The sequence below is a fragment of the Mytilus galloprovincialis genome, chromosome 11 (assembly GCF_965363235.1).
Source record: "Mytilus galloprovincialis chromosome 11, xbMytGall1.hap1.1, whole genome shotgun sequence".
Taxonomy (NCBI): domain Eukaryota; kingdom Metazoa; phylum Mollusca; class Bivalvia; order Mytilida; family Mytilidae; genus Mytilus; species Mytilus galloprovincialis.
The window spans coordinates 76353373-76376899 of NC_134848.1; the positions used below are offsets into that span (position 1 = coordinate 76353373).

At 31.1% G+C, this 23527-nt stretch overlaps 1 protein-coding gene across 1 annotated transcript; it reads left to right on the forward strand.

The window, feature by feature from the left end:
• The first annotated feature begins 644 nt into the window (after positions 1-644).
• On the forward strand, positions 645-4870 carry LOC143050908 (C-type lectin domain family 2 member D3-like). The gene is made up of 4 exons (XM_076224012.1): positions 645-903; positions 2883-2962; positions 3410-3506; positions 4770-4870. The coding sequence occupies exons 1-4, from the start codon at positions 846-848 to the stop codon at positions 4868-4870; spliced, it is 336 nt and encodes a 111-aa protein (XP_076080127.1). The 5' UTR covers positions 645-845.
• Positions 4871-23527: the final 18657 nt, after the last annotated feature.

Consider the following 23527-nt stretch of genomic DNA (forward strand, 5'->3'; position numbering starts at 1 on the left):
ATATGGATACAAATTCAAATAAGCAAGCTTACGGAGTGGGTGTATGCGGACACATGTTACATTGACCTTTTTATTTGAATAAAATGGCACATGCAGTGAAAGATACATATAATATATGGTTGCAATTAGAGAATTATACTAATATTTAGCTCTCTACGTTGAGAACCCGTGTAAAAAATCATCGCGGAGTCCGTTGGTAGCCTGTTACAAGGCGAAAATTATAGCTCTGTCGAATATGTACCGATCGTAACCTTCCTTTTCATAACCAACCTATTGTAATTATTGTTACTGTCATCGTCCTTAACACACATGAAATTGTTGCCACGGGGCGTAAAGCAACCTACAATTTATTAATGAAGTATTATTATTTTTTATATGGGACACACTTTATCAGGTAATTTTTATCAAGGTGCAAACAGTCAGTTGGTAAACAATCATATAAATCCCAATCATCTATCCAAAACATTCATGTATCTAGCTCTTAGAAAGACTGGGCTACTTGTATTATATTTATGTATTTTTTTGTCATTTAGCTGGTTTATGTTAGTGTTTATCATTGACCTACTTTTGGTCTTTCAACTTTGAGCGTTTCGGATGTATGTGAACCTATAAAAGCGCTTCGAACAAACAACATTGATAAAGTGAATATAACAAATGTGCATTTACGCCAAAGAAAAGAAGAGACTAAGTCGATATCAATTCTCAGATTTGAAGAGTTAATTGGTTTACAAATATTACATACATTAGATATTCAGGGATATTCACAAATTCAAACTGTATGACTTGTTATCTCTATTTGACGTGTTTGAGGACATGTGTATAATTTAATCATCTGTCATTCTAATATGAAATTATTCAGTGCCTTAGTTCTTTTTGTATGTGTGTCATCGCCAGTTATTTCTGGTAAGTTTATAAATACAATGTACTACTTTAAATAGACAATGAACTTGCATATTTAGTCCAATAATAATTTGGTATCGTGTTTGTGTCAGTGTTATTCATAATATCAAATCAAATAATATATACATATTAAACTTGTACGTCCATTCAAAATAAATAACTTAAAACGTACGTTTGAAATAACAATCCATATAAGTTTCCTTAAGATATGTCTTAAAGTTTAACTGGTTATGAATGATACGCAGAATTTGTATATTGTTATCAGTGTACTCGCAAAAGAACGACTCATAAAGTTCATCGCAAATTAAAAAAAAACACCAAACCAATCAATCAATGATTCAATTTCTACTTCACAAATACCACAATATGGTCTCAAGTAATAAATTATAGATGCTGATATATTGTATGTTTAAAAATGAAGATGTGGTATGATTGCCAATGAAACAACTCTTTCACAGGAGACCAAATGACACCGAAATAAACAATTTTAGTTCCCCGCACGGTCTTCAACAATGAGCTAAGACCATACCGCATAGTCAGCCATAAAAGACCCCGAAATGACAAATATCAAATAATTAAAACGAGAAAACTAACGGCCTAATCTATGTACAAAAAAAAGAAATAAATAACACATTAACAAACGACAACCGGTTAATAAAACAGGCTCTTGACTTGGGACAGACATATTCATAAAACTCTTAATGTTTGTATTTACTTAAGGTGTAATACTACCAAATCATGGTACGTCACATCCGGTTGTATACGAAAATAGGTCGAAAAAAATACTCCCTTGAATTTGACAGTTGTATGAATTAACCCTACATTTTATTGCAGTAAAAGATTTCTGTGTCATAAACATATGTCTTGTGTATTTCAAAGCACCATTATTTCTTTATTTGGGATTTCTATAGAATATTTTGTAATGTTGAGGTTACATGGTGACTAAACCTTGTACACAGATAAAATGAGGGGAGAAATTTGATTGGTTAACTTCCAGTGATGGTTATTTTCTTATATACAATGAAATGTTATGTGAATATTTTTCTATAGTACTAGACAGGATAAATCTTTACTCATGCCAAGTATTTCTTTATTTGAAACAAAGATAAATTCTACACATTTTTTTGAAAAGTGCAAATTTAACAAAGACTAATAGGGGAAATCAATGTTGGTATTACACCTTAACAGTTTTCCTATATCTGTTTTTAATCTGTTTTGTGTATTTAAGTCGTATGAATCTTCTTGACGTGACTAATTATTTATGCATTCAGACATTGTTTTATCTTAACTTAGCGGAACAGATCGGTTCAGAAGGTGCAATTATGATTTGTTTTGTTTTTCAATTTGTCTACTATTTACTTTATTGAAGTTGTGGTTTATATAGTAAATTTAGTATGTAATGTATCTACTATCAACCCCGAATGCATTTAAGTTGGCGTTATCGTTATATTTATTTGTATTTTTGTTTTTCATGTTTAAGTCAGTTGTGTTGTATGTCTTGGATATATTTCAACACAGGTTTGGCTGCGTGGTCCTTATTATTGTCACAATAATCTAGTATATAAACTCATCATAGATACCAGGACTAAATTTAGTATATACGCCAGACGCGTATTTCGTCTACAAAAGACTCATCAGTGACGCTCGAATCCAAAAAAGTAAAAAATGCCAAATAAAGTACGAAGTTGAAGAGCATTGAGAACCAAAATAACTAAAAGTTTTTCCAAATACAGCTATGTCTCTTTTGATTTTTAACCCAATTTTGTTAATATTGTACAACTATAAACAACTGCCATAACGTGCGCGGTTTAAACCCACCATTTTATCAGATGAATGCCAGTGCAAAGTTAGGTATATGTCAATTGTTTTCACTTTGTTCTGTTGGTTAATGAATTGTTACGTAAATTCTGTCAGAATTCTTCTTTTTGGTAAAATCTACCTTGAAGGTTTTATTTTTTGCAACGATTAGTCATGTAATACAGGTTGTCATACTGGATGGTTGGAATTTCAAGAAAAATGTTACCTGTTTGCAAAAATTACAGATACCTGGTCAGGAGCATCGGTGAGTTTTCTTCATCTATTGATTAACGCGATCTTTAAAAACACACGTCTGAACAGAATATTTAAACACTAACCAGTAAAATATATTAAAATTAAATTACGTTTTAACCGACATGTCTGTGTAATAGTAATTTTACCAATTAGAAATGCATATCTGTGATTCCTTGTCATGATTTGACTTAACATTTTTCTGTTGGTTACACCAACACTTTAATGGTAAATTAATGTTTTACATTTTCATTTTTATTAAATCTCTATGACCACTAAAGAGCCAATAGTTGGCAAAATGTGCATCTAAAGGAAACCAATAATAATTTAGTTTCCTTTTCAACAAAAAGAACGAATGTTTAGAGAGATCATTTTCGCAATTTAAAAAAAAAATCTTATCTTTGAAAGATTAAAGAATTATCCATTTTTAAATTATAGAATAATTATTCTTTTTTATCAGAGTTTTTGCCAAGCATTTCATTCGACCATGGCAGAACCAAGAACATCTGAACAACAAGGATTCCTTGCTGCAGAATTGCAACAACAGTCTAATATAGGTTCGATAACTTAAATCTATAAAATGTTGTCGATAAGATTAGGTTTATCGTAATAACATTTGTTTTGAATATATGCCATTCTTTGTTGGTTATGTAATACTTTGGTATTAGACAGTTCTGCTTGGAGTGCCCGGAGAAAACCAATGACCTATGATAGCAAAACTGAAAATCCTAGTCAATTAGGATTGGAGTCGAGTGCACCCACACGGGCGGAATTCAAACTCACAACCGCAGTGTTGATTGGCTAGTGATTACAGTTGTAATTATGTAGACCATCCAAGCAAAGAGATCCCCGACCTGCTTGGGTATTTCATAAATATAACACAATTTTATTCAGAAATCATAGAACTGGATTAATTCAAACTTTGTATTGTGTTGGTCTCATACTGTGAGAGCTTTACACAATGTTTCGAATAATGTACAATTTTTTTGTTGATCATGTATCAATACGTCTTTTTTAAAACGAAAGCTATTCTTAATAAATGAAGTATGTGGTCAAATTTGACGGCGCTTAATCATGACATTATTTAATAAAGAAATAACATACAATTTTTTATGCGCACGGAATAACCAGCGTTACCACATTTTGTATGTTATTTCGAATAATTTATTCTAAATTACATTTCAAGCCGGAATAAATCGTGAAAAAATCGATGATGACGTCACGGTCACATTACAAAACATGTCTATAAGCTGATAGACAAACATTATCAGCCAATCAGTAGATGCATCACATTCAAAATTAAATTATTGTGAGAGGTGTTTAGTATAGATAATTTTCAAATACAATGATTTGTATTGACCAAACAATCTACCAGTCACATATACATAAATATGTCATGGTGGTGTCTTCAACATCTTGTGAATACAAAATCAGGCTATCAAAAGCAGATGTGGACAAAACGCTAACAAAGCTACTAAACAAATGAAAAAAAAAACCAACAAACAAAAAGCAAAGAAAGAACAAATGTTACGACAAAACAAGAACATAACAGAAACAGAACAATGTCAGTTGCAATCATTTATAATATGGAACTACAGACGACAACAACATTTATATCATATGCCTTTTAGTGTGGATCAACACATAATTATTTGGTTTGCGTCTAATATATCTGTAAGGAATAGATTTATTGACAAAGATGTAAAAGTCGACTTAAGAGTATATATATATATATAAACTATAATGTATGTCGTTTATGATCATTAGACTATTGGATAAGAGTATATATATATATGTAAACTATAATGTATGTCGTTAAGGATCATTAGACTATTGGATAAGAGTATATATATATGTAAACTATAATGTATGTCGTTTAGGATTATTAGACTATTGGATAAGAGTATATATATATATGTAAACTATAATGTATGTCGTTAAGGATCATTATACTATTGGATAAGAGTATATATATATGTAAACTATAATGTATGTCGTTTAGGATAATTAGACTATTGGATAAGAGTATATATATATGTAAACTATAATGTATGTCGTTTAGGATCATTAGACTATTGGATAAGAGTATATATATATATGTAAACTATAATGTATGTCGTTAAGGATCATTAGACTATTGGATAAGAGTATATATATATGTAAACTATAATGTATGTCGTTTATGATCATTAGACTATTGGATAAGAGTATATATATATGTAAACTATAATGTATGTCGTTTAGGATCATTAGACTATTGGATAAGAGTATATATATATATGTAAACTATAATGTATGTCGTTAAGGATCATTAGACTATTGGATAAGAGTATATATACATGTAAACTATAATGTATGTCGTTTAGGATAATTAGACTATTGGATAAGAGTATATATATATATGTAAACTATAATGTATGTCGTTAAGGATCATTAGACTATTGGATAAGAGTATATATATATGTAAACTATAATGTATGTCGTTTAGGATAATTAGACTATTGGATAAGAGTATATATATATGTAAACTATAATGTATGTCGTTTAGGATCATTAGACTATTGGATAAGAGTATATATATATATATGTAAACTATAATGTATGTCGTTAAGGATCATTAGACTATTGGATAAGAGTATATATATATGTAAACTATAATGTATGTCGTTTAGGATCATTAGACTATTGGATAAGAGTATATATATATGTAAACTATAATGGTTGTCGTTTAGGATAATTAGACTATTGGATAAGAGTATATATATATATGTAAACTATAATGTATGTCGTTTAGGATCATTAGACTATTGGATAAGAGTATATATATGTGTAAACTATAATGTATGTCGTTTATGATCATTAGACTATTGGATAAGAGTATATATATATGTAAACTATAATGTATGTCGTTTAGGATCATTAGACTATTGGATAAGAGTATATATATATAAACTATAATGTATGTCGTTTAGGATCATTAGACTATTGAATAAGAGTATATATATGTAAACTATAATGTATGTCGTTAAGGATCATTAGACTATTGGATAAGAGTATATATATATGTAAACTATAATGTATGTCGTTTAGGATCATTAGACTATTGGATAGGAGTTACAGATATTGTTCTGGAGAACCATTGGGAATACTCTTCTGATGAGAGTACTGTTACTGATCTGTACTGGGGAACAAACGAACCTGACGGACATATTGGAGAAAACTGCGTAGTGATATCTGCCAGTAGTTTTGGAAAATGGCATGATGTTGTATGCACTACTAAGAGACATTTCATTTGCGAAAAAAGAAAACTCGTAAGTGCAGACTTTCTTTTAAAATTATATTATTGGGTTTCCTTTATTTTAAGTAATCATGATAATTATAGCAATCCCCGTGAACTTAATCATCACATTAATATTAATGATAAAACAACTTGTTTGTATTGTGATAAGTCAGATAATGAATTTGTATTCTGCTTTTCCATCAGTATTGCAAGAAAGGGCTTTATGTTTAAGAGCAATTTAATAACCTTAGGGCTGGAAAAAACCAAACCAAACGACGGTCCAATAGCTAATTAAGAACAGATATATTGTACACATCAAACAAAATTAAAAGAAGAACCAATATTATACTTAAGTAGTATAATGTAGAACAAATCAATCGGATAACATGAGAAATTCATATCAGGTAGTTTGTATTTTCTTAAAATGCCCTGTACCAAGTCCGGAAAATGGCCATTGTTATATTAAAGTTCGTTTCTGTGTGTGTTACAATTTAATATTGTGTTTCTGCTGTGTCGTAGTTCTCTTATATTTGATACGTTTCCCTCAGTTTTAGTTTGTAACCCAGATTTGTTTTTTCTCTATCTATTTATGAACTTCAAAAAAGCGTTATACTACTGTTGCCTTTATTTATAACAAATAAATTTGATAATAGAAATGGGGAATGTGTCAAAGAGACAACAACCCGACCATAGAAAAAAACAACAGCAGAAGGTCACCAACAGGTCTTCAATGTAGCGTGAAATTTAATTCCTTCGCCCATCAAAAATCGTCGTTATGCATTGCGTGTTTTTTCATTTCACATTTGAACACAAACATTTCATTTAATGGAATCGGAATCCTGAAATGCATAAAGTTGTTGTTTGACTTTTTATCATATTTTATTAATCAACTAAGATCTAGTGTTCACTTTTCTTTTAAAATAATATCAAAAATGATGGAGCTCAAACATCATAAAAATACCATTATATCTGAAATCATTGGCAGGAGATAATTTGTTTACAAAGATGAACTTTTATGCAACTCAGAGGTTTAGCTAGTTATACAACCTGGTTAAATCCACTATTTTCCATTTCAGAAAATTCCTGTTCCAAGTCAGGAATATAACAGTTTTTGTCCATTTGTTTGATGTGTTTGAGCTTTTGATTTTAAAATTTGCATAGGGACTTTCCGAAGAGATATTTCCTATAAGTTTTGTATTCATTATTAAAGGTTTTAGATGGATTATGGATATTAACTTATTATATATTGCAAAATACACGAACCTGTCACTTTCAGTTCAAATGTCCATTATGAAAGAAAATGTCAACTTAGGTTAGCATAGCATAATTATAAACTTTATTTTGTAGTGTTTCTGGTGAAATAATTGGCTAAATATCTGCGACATCACTTAAAAGGATTTATAAAAGAAACAACAAAAGACAATTGAAATACAATAAAAAGCATTAACGGCATGGATAACGTTCTTATTTCACTAATTGCCAATTGTTGCGAGGTAATTATCATTTGCTCGTGGTTTATAGTGTTCATGGAGATAAATCAAAACAGTTTTGTAAAAGAGGGACGAAAGATACCAAAGGGACAGTCAAACTCATAAATCTAAAACAAACTGACAACGCCATGGCTAAAAATGAAAAAGACAAACAGAAAAACAATAGTACACATGACACAACATAGAAAACTAAAGAATAAACAACACGAACCCCACCAAAAACTAGGGGTGATCTCAGGTGCTCCGGAAGGGTAAGCAGATCCTGCTCCACATGCGGCACCCGTCGTGTTGCTTATGTGATTACAAATCCGGTAAATAGTCTAATTCGGTAGGTCAAATTCATGAAAGGGAAGGGGATTGTAGTTACGACGTGAGGAACATATCCGATATCATTTGTGAAATGGTTATTCCATAACGGTCAACCAACTCGTGATGGCGTCCGTAAAATTTACGAAGGGATGATTTCAACTTCACCATTTGGAACTCTTGATTTAATAGCTTCCTTGTGAGCAGTAACCCTCTATCAAGAAAATCATGATAGGAAATGCAAGCACGGGAATATCGTATCAATTGAGAGATATATACCCCGTATGCAGGTGCTGCTGGAATGTTGCTACTTAGAAATGGAAAGTTCACAATTGGAAAGTTGAAATCATCTCTTTTGTCGTAAAGTTTTGTCTTCAACCGACCCTCATTGTCAATTTCTAGATGTAAGTCTAATTTACAGTGTTATATCATTGAAAAAAGTTTATCAACATTAAGAGTAGAAACTATAATTCGGTTGTAGCTTATGCGCTAAGTTCCTACGATCACTTACGAATGTTATTCAGTCGTTTGATGTGTTAACGCTTTTGTCATTTGATTAGTGAATTTTGCTTGGACTTCAGTATTTTTGCGATATAACATTTTAATGCTGTTGTTGCTTCTTTTTCGAGATATGATGGTTTGTTTTTCATTCTTCTTCCATTGCGCTCTAAATCAATGTATTTATTTTATGTATGCTATTGACAGTCCTCTAAGAATAAAACCAAAATAAATCAAGAGCAAAAAGGTTAGGTTTGCAGCAGTCAAGGCAGTCCTGTACAACAAAAGATTTGTTTGGGTTTGCGCTTTTCATGACGTCTAATTTTTTTATATTTTTTTGGAACTGTAAAAATATAGCTTGGTAAAGACCCTTGGCCAATATGTTCATGCTATTTTTTTTGTGGCATAAATGAAAGAAACGTGTGATGGTAGAAATTATGAGCTTTAGACACAAAAATCAATTAGCACAGTCTTAAGAAAAAAAAAGAAATTATTAGTATCTCTTAAACATCACACACGTTACAATTCATCAGAAAAGGCATGCCCATCGTTACACTTTTAAAGCTTTCTGATCAATGCCTCTTAAATAGTAGTGGCGCGATCGTATTGTCACGAAATAGAAGTTCCTCCAATATACAAGTTCTAAACGGAAACAGTATTATGTGATGTTATTTTAATTGAAATGAATATATCAGTATTTGTTATGAACGGAAACAATTATACAAAATATGTGTTCTAAAAAACAGTTTTCATGGCAATTTTTTTTAAAAACAAACTGAAGTTTCTAGCAGAACAAGTGTTGGGAAGAACCAATGTATCTTTACAGTATATGCATTATAACTGTCATATTGTTTTATATATGGTTTCCACGTCTTCTGACTATGTATTAGACACATATTGTTAACAATGCAATAAGAAATATATGGAGTGCGAGACAAATTTATTTTTTTAGAAAAATCATCATCATCTTTAGATCAGTGATTTATAAATGTGTCGTTTACTGTATACACTTTCATAATTATGTGTCGTTCGGTTCGTGCACAAATTATTAGATGTTGGAATAGGAAAGATATAAACGTATTTATATCATAGATGTTTACATATTACAAATATGTCAAAACAGTCAAAAAAATTAGATTCCTGCTGAAGTGTTTCCTTGTGAAACTTTTTTGTTGAATGACAGTTTAACAAATGAGATACTGAATAACATGAAAAAGTACCTGATAAAAGATATTTATAGCATGTAACTGATATATATGATTTTACAATTCAGTTTATTCTGTGATTATACCTACTTGGTATACCTTGCAAACACTATCTAAGATTCCTACGGTTTTCATCCTGTTGATCTTATCAAGTTCAAAAAATATCGGGTGAAGTTGACATTTCAAAAATAAATAATCATAAACTGCGATTAAATTTAAAAACTGTTTTTAACATTACGTTCAATATAAGGAAAATATCTTCCTTTAAAACGATCTGATCCTTTTTGAATTTAGGCTATACTGACTTCATGATATCTCCTTTACATTTCTATGAAATTATTGGTTTAACGTTATGACGTGATAAATCTGTAAGAAAAAAGTGTAAAACCCATTTAAACCGGACAACAGATGAAGATATTGATGATGTACGGTTAAAACATATTAAAAGTAAGCAGGCTATTATTGGTTGTATTTGTTTCTGTACAGTCAAATGGAAATTGATTCTTTAATATATAGAAGACTTGATTTCTTTGTTAGGCCGCTAGTCTAAACGCCATATGTTAGATAGTTGATACGATATTTCATTACACAGTGAATTTGTGACCTTATTAGATATATATGGGTCAGTTATTAGCCATGGCGTTGTCAGTTTGTTTTAGATTTATGAGTTTGACTGTCCCTTTGGTATCTTTCGTCCTTCTTTTACTCCAATATGGAATTTAGTGACTCCTTATAGAATTATTGTATTATCACACCGCCCGTAATAATGACGTTTTAATTAGTTTAAGGGCATACGATACAGTACCAGGGCAGGTAATGACGTTGATAATGTAAAAGTTTATTTTCGCCACGTCCAACTGTGGCATATCGGGAAAAGATACAAAAGAGGGACGAAAGATACCAAAGGGACAGTCAAACTCATAAATCTAAAATAAACTAACAACGCCATGGCTAAAAATGAAAAATACAAACAGAAAAACAATAGTACACATGACAAAACATAGAAAACTAAAGAATAAACAACACGAGCCCCACAAAAAACTAGGGGTGATCTCAGGTGTTCCAGAAGGGTAAGCAGATCCTACTCCACATGTGGCACCCGTCGTGTTGCTTATGTGATAACAAATCCGGTAAATAAGTCTAATTCGTTCGGTCAGATTTATGATAGGGAAGGGAATTGTAGTTAGGAAAATATCCGATATCATTTGTGAAACGGTTATTCCATAACGGTCAACCAACTCGTGATGGCGTCCGTAAAACTTACGAAGGGATGATTTCAACCTCACCATTTGGAACTCTTGGTTTTATAAATTCCTTGTGAGCAGCAACCCTCTATCAAGAAAATCATGATAGGAAATCCAAGCACGGGAATATAGTTTCAATTAGGAGATACATATCCCGTATGCAGGTGCTGCTGGAATGTTGCTACTTAGAAATGGAAAGTTCACAATTGGAAAGCTGAAATCATCTCTTTTGTCGTAAAGTTTTGTTTTCAACCGACGCTCATTGTCAATTTCTAGATGTAAGTCAAGATATGAGGCCGACTTAACTGTATCTGTAGTATCCTTTATCTCTAGTTCGATGGGATAGATGCGTTCAACATAGTCACTAAATTTTGAATTATTTAGGGAAAGAACATCATCTATATAGCGGAAAGTAGAGTTAAAGGATATTGCCAACTTCTTATCTTTCTTCCTAAGAAATTCCTGCATGAAGTCAAACTCTTAATAATGAAGAAACAAGTCGGCAAGTAGAGGGGCACAGTTTGTTCCCATTGGAATGCCGACAGTCTGTTGAAAAACACATCCTCCGAACGTAACAAATGTGCTGTCAATCAAGAAATCAAGCATCTTGCTAATATCAGTTTCAGAGAATTTTTTATTTGAATCAGAGTGATTCTTTACAAAGTAGGATTTATCCCTCTCTAAATACAAGATATTTGTATCTACGTTGGCCATTCTTTTTTATGAAGCAAAGCAATACCAACTCTTTCAATTTGTCTTTTAGTTTAGAATGTGGAATACTTGTGTTAAGAGTAGAAAAGTCAAATGTTTTAATACTGTTACAAGATAAAAGAGAGTTAGATTGTATGTACTCTAAAAGATCTTTGGAATTCTTAATTATCCACATCTGATTCACGCCACCTCTATAATAGGCAGTTTCACAATAACTGTGAAGCCCGTCTTTGATTGCTGATAAAATAGATGTTAATAATTTAGAAAGAGGTTTCGTGGAGCACTTGGAAGACCCAGTAAAAGTTTTATTTCAAAAGTAAAGAAATAAGAAGAAAAGTTACATGTATATTATAAAACTGGTGACACATGCGTCATATAAGATTATCAGTAACCTGCGCATAAAATAAGAATTGAAAGATAAATCTGTTAAGATTACAAAAAGGAAAGAATCCAAGGATGTAACAGGTATCACAGATAAAATGGCTACATTGGCGCTGGTAAGTGGTCTTTTGTTAATTGTAGATTGGTTTATTCTGTAATTTCAATTAGTGTATCTGACACATGATTGATTCTGAATAATTTGATTCAAACCCTAACTAATTCACAAGTGAATTTGTTTTTTTACGAAGTCTTAACCTGAACAACACAACAAAAATATGAATAAGACTTTTTCATATAAACAAAATAACAATAAACGACCATTGAGTTATTTGAGAACTTGGATTTTTCATATTACACAAAAAACCAATAATATTTGATAATAACTTGGTATTGATGTAGCAATGCAAACAATAATAAGGTTTCTGATTATCTAGCAGATGTAATCAAGCAATGCCAAATATCCAAGCTTTAATCATCAGTTTGTTGAATTAATTTATCAACCATAAATAGCATAATTGTTGTTGTACATCATATATAAATTCGTTTTTGTTTTGTTCACATATCAGGCCGTTCGATTTTTCGTTTGAATTGTTTTATATTTTTCATTTAAGAGCCAATTATTAAATCTGCAGCAATTTGAAACGTCGGAAGCTTATTTGGAGGGGGTAGAAAACCACGTCTACTCTACAAACGACTTGCAATCGGACGCAAAAGTTATGGATAGAAATAGCATCGATGACGGCACTACTTTTATAGGGAAGCTACAAAAACAAATTGAAGATGAAATGCAAAAATGTGATAAAAAAAGTTTCCCATTCTTAATTGAACTCATAAAACTCTATGTATGTATAACATTTCTAAGATCTACGATTCTGTTGAGAGTTCTCTGTATCGCGCATGCAATAGACTTATCGCCAGTAGTAAGCGGTATTATATATGCCATTAACAAAGAAGAGGACACAGTGAGAACATTCTTGAAACGTACGTTTGAGTAGCCAACTTATATCCGGGTAACATTCTTTGGGTGTTTCAACCCTTCAGAGTATGGCCTTATCTGTTCATATGTCAAAAGTAAAGATGTTATAATGCAATCACTGAACACGAACTTGGATGGAAAACGTTTTTCCCTTCGTTCGCAAAACTAGCCTAATCATTGGACAGTGATGTCGAAAAATCCCTGGGCCACAATTTGGCGAACAAATTGCCCTGATGATAGGAAGAGCGTTTATTTTGAGTTTCATTCTCTATCTAATGTTGATCATTATTTTTTGATAAAATCTGTGAAATGGATGTCATGGTATGTCTATATGAAAGACAACGGCTCTTTGAGGGGAACAAACGAAATTACAGGTCCCGAACGTGAATGGAAAATTATCAACTTTGAGGACGGAAAGTACATGATGTGTACGCGTAAATGGCCGTGGAAATTTATTTATATGAAAGATACACTATTTGGTGGCGTCGGTGCTGCTTATTGCAATCATACGGAGAGCGGACACTGGAATTTGGAACAATAAAAATGTAAAAAAAAAAACAATTTGTTTCAATAGGATTAGATGTGGACATAAAACAGAAAGTTTACTGGTTTATTATGTAATATACAATTTGTTTATATGCTGTTATTTTCATATGCAAGATAAATAGTTAAAATATAACTTAACAGTGTTTCAGTTGTGAAAATTAATCATGACATCTCAAATACATTTAGAAAACATTAAAACTGGTTACGAATTTTCGAAGTTTCTCACTTCGGTTGGTGTATTTTAAAATATCCTTTTGATCTCTTTTTTACGGAGGTTGAAGTACGTGTACATTTTTTAGTTGTCATTGTTTTTATATCTACGTCATCTATATTTCGATTTTGTTACCAAACAAATGATCATGAGTGAAACAAAAATAGAAAGACTTTATAAAAAAAAAGAAAAAGAAAACTCTTACAAAATAGAAAAACAGAAGTAAACAGAACAAAAACTCACAATATAATTGCAAGTTCATACACGTTGTTGTATGAAGCCATTTATACTCTTCGAAGTGTATTAACAAAAAACAACAGAAACACTACAGAAGTATCCACATCGATGGTTTCATTGTACCGAATAAAATGCGGTAATTGTTTTGATCACAGACTGCAAAGTAAGACTTACGTTTGGTGCCAAACCTTTATTTGTTCTGACAATTATGTATACACATAAAAAGAAGGACGTACATCAATAAAATTTAAATACGTTTATTCTAAATAATTAACACGAATAACTAGATATAATACAAGTGTATAGTCAGGGCCAGGTCTGTAGGTGTTCAAATGGGAGCGATTATGGTCCTACGTTTTTCTAACTATTCTATAGATAATAAATGTAAGATAAAACATGTTTATCGAAATTTAATGCACTAAACGAAAAACTTCCTGTAAATGCTAACTTAATTTTTTTAACTATATATACAACAGATGACAATTGACCTTATATAAGATCTCGCAGCGTTACCAATGTTAAGTTATAACCTTGATTTATTCCGCCTCTTTTTTTGTCTTTAAGATACAAACTGTGCACAGCTTTTTTAAAAACAAGTTTATCTAAACCTGATTTTCTATTTAGGTTAAGGATATTTGTTGTTTTTAATATAACGAGTGAAACTAGACAAAATAAGAATACAAATGTATGTAAAGTGATAACATTGACATTATTAATCCTAATCTGTGAATCATAGCAGCTTCCTCAAAAAGTTAAGTATAGAAACCAAGTAACCGAAGAATCAAGGATACGAAACATTAGTCAGAAAGTCATAATAATGAAGGCTTATATTTATTACGTTTCTTTTTTATCAACACCAATCGAATTTATACAACTATGTTGTCTTCAATCTGGTTCTGTTTCTGTCTATTGGGATGACAACACTGCAATTGTTTGATTCAAATTTGGACTATAAAAATTTAATATGATCAAACTAAGGAATGTATCGTCTTAATGCATAGCTTTGATTTCCGTTTCTGTTTTCGTTTTACTATAGGTGCGTTTTATTGGTTGATTGTTTGTTGTTTAATGACCAATGTCAAGTATTTCCTGAATGTTCTGTTGGGTTTCATTAGGTCTTTAACGTTTATATCATTAGTTACAAATTTAATGTCATCATCAGATCAATGTAGCAAGTTTGTCAACCAAACGATATAATTGACAAATAAACGAGTATTATAAAAAATACAGGCTAATGATTTACAATGACACATTTTGACAATATCAAACTTTTGAACGACCTCATTCTAAATGACCAATTACAATATTCGTTTGACGATATGTTAGTCCATTTTGAATAGTCTTCTTACAAGGAACCTTTATTATTTTTGATATAATGTTGTCCTTTCTCACCAGTTGGTTATTTTATATTTACATATTTTAAACAAATGATAGAATGACGTCACAACAAAGATACTAAACTCAAAGGTAAACTAAAAAATGGAAAAGTCCATGAAAATGACATAAACACACATTGAATTACCGGTATTGCAACTAGATTGCAACTGTCCCAAACCTGTCTTGGTACAGGCATTTTTTCTTCGAAGTAACAAAATAGTTAAACCTGTTTGTATAGCATGTACAACAGCTGTATATTGTTTCATTTATGACAAAGGTGTTTTAACAACACACACAGATAAAGCTGGTAAACGTAGCACTAATTGAGAACCAATAGTGAAATTGTACAACATTCTTAGAATGAATCATCAAACGGAAATACACTTAAATCTAGCGAAAATTCCATCAAATATGTTTATGTGCTAGATAGTAAATATAATATTGTACTTTCTAATGCTCGTTCGATCAAGTAAAATTTATGTAAAACATAAATACCAGTGTGCACAAAATGAAAATACAACATATTCGTGCGTCAGAAGAGACTACCTTTTCAGATTAAGCTGGACAATGTGTGCTTTTGAATATTATTTTTGAAATCAAATTTATGATTAAATACTTTATGTATTATAGTTACAAGTACAATAAATTCTTAAAACAAAAAGCAAATACAGTATGTCATTGTAATTGTATGCACGCATACATGAACCTATAAACTAACAAAATATAAATACCATAGTTATGCGACGTTAAATGTATTCGAGTTATCTTGTTAAAAGAACACTTTCAGACATTTTTTTAACCGTCCTTTTTCATGACCTTTAGATGAGATTATGCATTTAGCATAATTGACCAACGATTTATTAAAAATATTAGCACACATTTAAACAGAAGATCGTGTTTGTTTAAGTGTCAGAAGCAATTAGATGATTATAATATGTACATGAAAAATCATATAAAGCCATGTTATCCTTTGTCATGTTAATGTAACTTATTCATTGTTATTAAAATGTATTTGATTTTCATCACTTTGGAGTGGAAACAAAGTATGAAACCACAATGCGCATGACTCCATTAAACGGAAAATTATAAGATAAATGGATACATACAGATAGAATGATTTTATATTAAACTCTAATGGAAGGAAATGCGATATTCTAAAACTGTTTAGATTTAATTTTGAAATATTGGTTTTTAAATTGACAAATAAATCAAACTTATCAGATTTGATCAAATACCTTTACTTAAAATATCAAGCTAAAAAGTTGATCATTTCTAATAATCCTGAATTATCCTTTTAATGTGTTTATGGTTTAAAGTCCTTTGTAAACTTCAAACATTTAAAAATCAATTGTCTTAACTATAGCAATATATAGTTGTTAAGAAATCAATAAACAGTATGGGAACATTACAAAATATTCGTAAACTATGATGTTAACTTCCAATTGTAGATGTTTTTAATTGACGTTTTACATGTTATATTAAATGAGATGGTATGCTTGAGATCTTCGTATATTTCTTATATAATTGTGACTGTATATGGAATAAAGTTACTGTCGGGTAAGATAATTGTTTACGAAAACACTATGATTGAAACGATCAAACTCCTCGGTTGTAATAACATGTATCTTTTTTTTAATATTTTAAGCTATTCTATTTTTTAAACATAGATGACTTTAAATAAGTTCAATTCACTTATTATTACCGAAATTAATCACCATATTCATTGTTGAACGTACATTTTCCCAAACTTATCATGGTAAGATATACAGATTAATACATGACCTTTTTCATATTGGCCCGGGTATCATCCCGAGACCCTCAACCACCTGAGAAGTAGTCGAGGTGCTGATATTGGTCGAGGGATGATACTCGGGCCGATATTGAAAAGACCATGTATTAATCTCTTTATCATATACTTCCGGAATTGTTTTTAATTAAGGCAATAAACAAATGAAATAACTAAAACAATCAAAAACTTTATAAAGTGTTAAATTATGAATCCAACAAAATGATGTCTAACAGTAGCATCACTACCTCCATATATATTTATGACACCATTTCCTAAAGAGGCATTTTGAAACATAGAAAATTTGGAAGCTCGAAGCATAGAGGTATTTACAGTTTTATGACTATTTTACTACATGTTGTACTATGAGTTTATTCATAATTGTCCATGGCATTTGTGTTACTTCCTGTAGATCCATATCAGCAAATCATAAAGTATCATTATTTTGTAAATCCATATCTTTGAATTTTTAACCATGTTTTCATAAGTTATTCAATAACAGCCTGTTCTGTACTACAGATGTACCAATGGAACCAATACACATTATCGCTATACGTCCGCCATTACTGGACATCACAAAAGTTCCCGTACAATTTTAACGTCATAATAAAACAATTCTTACAAAAAAGAAAAGTAAACAGACGATATCGGAAAAACCACATTTAATTTGCACGAAAGGCATTGTTATGGTTTTTTTTTTGCACGATAGGCCACTTATATTGGCAATTAGCCCCCGGGTTTGAAATTATGGCGTGTGTAATTCTGTTCATAACACATATGCAAAAGCTATCATATAATATATAATATCATATAATGCTAAGTATATGATTAATAAGATTTATCTTTAAACAAAATGATGCTCTGGAAGGGTTGGTAATATAAAACAATGTATTAATAATTCAGGGGATACTCATGGTAATTCATTGGTTAATTTTAATATTATTGATATCGATAATTATATTGATTCATTTGTATTTGACTGATATCGTATCCGAAATATAATAACAACCGGTACATACGATATTACTGTTATCGGACCCGAAATAAAATTATATTGATTCATTTGTATATTACTACCAAGGAGGAGTTATCTCAATAGAGAATTATATCACTATTGCTACATTATTTACATTACAGCTATAACAATTCACACAAATAACGTTGGTAGAAAAGACAGTCGAAATAACCCAAGCAACGACATATACACACATCTTACACCGTACGGAATTTTACCGATAGATGGCATTTCCTTGGAATTTCGAGTCAAAGCCTGTAATGATGCATTCGTATTACTGTCATCGTCAGGTGACCTAAATTCAACATTCCTGTACGAAATTGTCATAGGTAGCAGGGCAAATACTGCAATTTTTTTACGAAGAAAATATGGCGGGAAAACTGCACTTATGACTGGAGTTCAAGCAATAGTCCTGTCTTGCGATGAGTATACCAACCTATTTGTGAATTGGTTTAACAGTGGTAGAATCGCAGTAGGAAATGATTCCCATACTTTTATCGATTGGACTGATCCAAATTCGTTTATGATTGAAGGCTATGGCATAATGACTGGCTGGGGATCCAATGGGTCGTGGATCTTTAATTTAGAAGGTAGGCTATACATACATACATACATACGTATGTTAAGAAAATGTGGGTACAAATAGTTATTAGTTTCTGTGTCATTTGGTCATTGGTGTGCATTTGGTCTCTTGTGGATATTTTTTTATTTGCAGTCATACCAGATTTTGTTTTTATATATTTGGGATGATATTACGAATAATTTTAGATATTTAAAAGTCGTTTTCAATACTTAAGTGTATATGGCGCAGAATTTTATATAGAAACTAGTTTTACCAGATTCCAAGCAGATTTGTCGATTTTCTGCCGTACTCATTTATAAATGTAAGGTTTGTTTGTCTTAAATAAAAAAAAAATACCTTCCAATTGATCTGCTTTCTGCTGAGTTGCCTGTATTGAGATCATGGAAAACAGTTAAAGGAGAATTGACTGAGAAAGCTTAAGTTTCTGACGATATTTTGACTAACAAATATTAGAGAAATATAGATTCCATAACTGCTACCAGTGTATTACGATATTTCTCCACTAGAGTCAGTTAAATTTTAATATTCAAAGCGCGAGGCTTGTCAAGCTTTTTAAATAATTAAAAATTTAACTGTTGAGAGTGGAGAAATATCGTAATACACGAGTTACAGTGGTTGAATCTGCTTCTCTTATGATTTTTATCCTGCCTTTTCAAAGATTTGAGAACAATTGTGTACTTTTGATGTGACGTCATCAGACATGGTCGCCTTTTATCATAACGTCACAAAAAAGAAAATTCAGAGGAAAACAAGAAAATTTAACGTCACAATTAAATTTCAACCAATCATTTGCCGAGAACAGATTTTTCACTAGTGAGGAGAAATATTTTTCTCACATCGGTCAGGAAATGTGAAAATAGCACACAAATTAGAGAAATAGAGTTCCCCAATTCATTGTGAGCAGTACGACATATCGTCAATCTTGACAGTCAAATATCAGTGACGAAGGAGGCGTAGGATACCAAATGGACATTCGAATTCATAAATCGAAAATAATCTGACTAATCCATGGCTAAAAAAGAGAGCGACAAACAGAAACACAACAGTACACAGAGCATCACATAAAAAATAAAGACTGAACAACACGAACAACACCAAAATATCATGAGGGTAAATGGGATTTTAGTTTAGCTTTTAAACTAGCATGGGTGTCAAACCACATGTTTTTAACCGTTATATGAAAAAAGGAGCTGCGGATAATAACCAATTATACAACCATCCACTTAACTGCATACATTTTAACACCATAAATATACATTTAGCAAAACCCTGACCTAACGAAACAAAGTATAATTAGCATTTAAAGGAGAAACCGAAACGGTATCAGTCGAGAAAAGATAACTGTGGTGGTTTTTTTTAATTAATGTATAAAACTGCTCCTGGATTGAATGTTGCCTCATTAACGCATTCTCCGTTTCCATTCCCTATATCATTAGTAATGCAATAGTTGGTTTATACATATGAACACTTGTGTGTCTAGATAAAACATGGCTTGTCAAAAGTACACTTACTATAAACAAAAAGACATGCCTCGGTGCACCTACACATAATTCGAAGATGCAAATACTTGTTGTAACAAGTTTTACAACACAAATAGCGGTGTATTACTTGTCATCCATAAAAAGGGGTTGTTAATTTTAAATATTTTATTTTTAGCAGCTTCATGTGAATGTGAATGCACAGCTGATGTACCCAACCCATATAATTACACACATGAAGAATTGCTTGAGCTATTAGCTCCAGAAATTACCAAAATCAGGCAACATCTATTAGTAGATAAAACGCAGTTATCAAGCACTATACGAAGACTTACCAGTGCTCCAGACGGCCGGAAATCATCTAAAGGTGTTGGATTAATTGCTGTAGTGTTATTTATTTCAATGATTGGCGCTATAATTATTATTGATATTCCTGCGCTTGTAAAACAGAGCATACCAATGAGACAATTATGTGGACGCATTTGTTCAAAGATAAACATAGGAGCAATCAAGAGCAAGTATTGACTAAAGTAAACAATGTATGTTACAATACATGCATCTTTTAACACCATATATAATAAAATAAATAAAAAACAATAATCTATATTCAATATATATGAATTTGTCTTGTTTATAGTAATTAAGAAAGGCGCTTAGAACACACACATTTATTCAGTTCACATGATATAACAACGAACAATTAATTCAAGTTAAGGCTTTGCACCATTTTTATGAATTTATGTTGAACGTGCTGATTTAAATAACGTTTCAGTATTGGTTGCATAAGTCGATGTCATCAACCCTTATCGCGTTAGAGAGACTACAAACGAACCATTCAAAAAAGTAAAATCACAAATTAGAATACTGAACTCCGAGGAAACTAAAAAAGGAAAGTCCTTAATCAAATGGCAAAATCAAACGCTCAAAAACATCAAACGAATTGATAACATCTGTCATATTCCTGACTTGTTATAGACATGTTCTTATGTAGAACAAAATGAATTGCACCTGGTTTTATAGCTAGCTAAACCTCTCACTTGTATGACAGTCGCATCAAGTTCCATTATATTGTCATGGATTCGTGAACAAAACAAACGGACACAATAGGTAAAAAATTCATAAAAGGGTTCAGCAGTCAACATTGTGTTATCAATTTAATCACTATTTAAACAAGCAAATGTAACAAGGATGCACAAAAAGACATACCTAGAATTTAACAACCTCATTTTGTTTCTTTAATTATAGTACAATTTTATTTATCTATGTAAATTCCACCCATAAAGGATTGAAAGATTTTAAGTACTGTGACCGAATCCGAAAGGAGTATTAAGTTGTGGGTAATGATATTACTGTTTGTTTTATAAATGAATGTGCTTTTGACTCTTATTTCCAGGTACTTTTCTATCAAAAACATACAAACAAAAGCAGTAGAATAGCAAAATTATAAATAAAGTTAAAATATTTCATCAATGTATGCCCACTATGGCTTTAGTCATCTATTCCTGGTTATAAACAAAATTCTAATAATTTGTAATTGTTTTCTGGAGATATAATTTACAATTCAATGAAACATTATAAGATCAATGAAGTCTATCTTGGGTTCGTAACATGAACATCAATTATATCGTGCAGGTGGTTGTACTAACTAGGGATGGTTATTCTTTTTACTCTTTTCAGTGAGTACAACATACATTGAATAAATATACAAACATGCTTTTATAAATTGTTTTTTTTTTATGGAGAGTTGTCTCATTGGCACTCATACCACATCTTCCTATATCTATGAACAGAAAGAAGACACAACTATAACTATAAAATACATATAAGCAATGCAAGCTTTTGAATACATGTTTGCAAGAAGTATTACGTGTGCCATGATTTTCTCGTCCTTCTTTGTCATTTGTTTTATGTGAAAACTTGATGTTTTGTATTCATCTATTTTATTTCGATAGACATAAATCGTCATAATAATAATTGTTTTTCTGATAAAACTGGCATTTTATTACATAAAGATGAAAATGACTTAAGTATAAAATTTATTTGCTTTTTTATGGAAGATAAAATGTCAAAACTATCATATATTTTTGTATGCAAGGAACTTTTTTTCTCTTACTATTCAACAAAAGGCTGCAAGGTAGTATAATGAAATCATATTCTATATAACGCTCAAATAAATATGGAAACATTTTTTTTATGGATCTCGTTGGAATTGTTATATCATTCAAAAAAGTAATACTTAAAAGAATACGACTTTCACCATCTCGATAGCATGAAAAACCATAAGCATAATACATAAAACAAAACAAATGGATTCATTCTTTAAAATAAATATTCGTTTGACCATTATATTGACCAGATAATGTCTAACGACTTTAAATGAACTCACCTATTGAAGTGAAGAACTTGTATGAAAGCTACTGTTAATTTACAAACTACAGTGAACGACAATCGATAACATTCTAAAATCTAAAATCTAAATTACTTGGATGTTTGTATGTTAAGTGTATCTAATTGTTCTGGAATCCATTGAACATGACTGAGGCAACAACCTATCTAGGCGTAAAAAATGACAAACAAGGTATACAAAAACACAACATTTAAGACCAAAGACCTGGCAAATCGATCCGTATCAAAAACCTGATATTATCATATGTGCTCTGCAATATAAAGGTATCATGCACCAAAGGTGACTCCTGTAATGATGCACATGTTAGTACAAACTCAGTGATAAGTTGAGTAAGAAAGTTTTAGAAAAAGAGCATCAATTGAACATACAAGTCGTCATCACCAAATGATAGCGACCGTTTTTTTTTCTAAAATAGACGTCTCCCAGATATGTACGTAGTGTCCTTTTGTTGTTGGGTTATATAATTACCCAGCCACGTCCGCTCTTTGATTTTGTTATATGTATTTCTATTTGTATTCATCTGATGAGTTCAAACTTTTTATAGTTCGTTCTTATGTTGTTTAACAGTTTAATAGTTTAATATTTTTTCAAGGCAATACTTCATATTATATATTGTGGACAGTTTTCTCATTAGTAATCACACCACATCTTCTTTTTTATATTAGAAAAAAAAAAAATTCATCAACGGTCAGCTTTGTCTGAACTTGTCATTGTGGAGGATGGGCACATGACAGTTCTGTCAAGTATATCCCTAAATCATGTATCAATAATAGCAGACACTGAAATATTGGTAAGGCGAAGTGCTCGTTCTAGAAGGGTGTCATAAAAAAATACTGGTACGGCAATC

Coding starts and splice junctions, on each gene's coding strand:
- LOC143050908 (XM_076224012.1), top strand. CDS start 846: ATGAAATTATTCAGTGCCTTAGTTCTTTTTGTATGTGTGTCATCGCCA. Junction 2,963..3,409: donor ATACCTGGTCAGGAGCATCG/GTGAGTTTTCTT, acceptor CTTTTTTATCAG/AGTTTTTGCCAAGCATTTCA. Junction 3,507..4,769: donor GCAACAACAGTCTAATATAG/GTTCGATAACTT, acceptor TATGTCGTTAAG/GATCATTAGACTATTGGATA.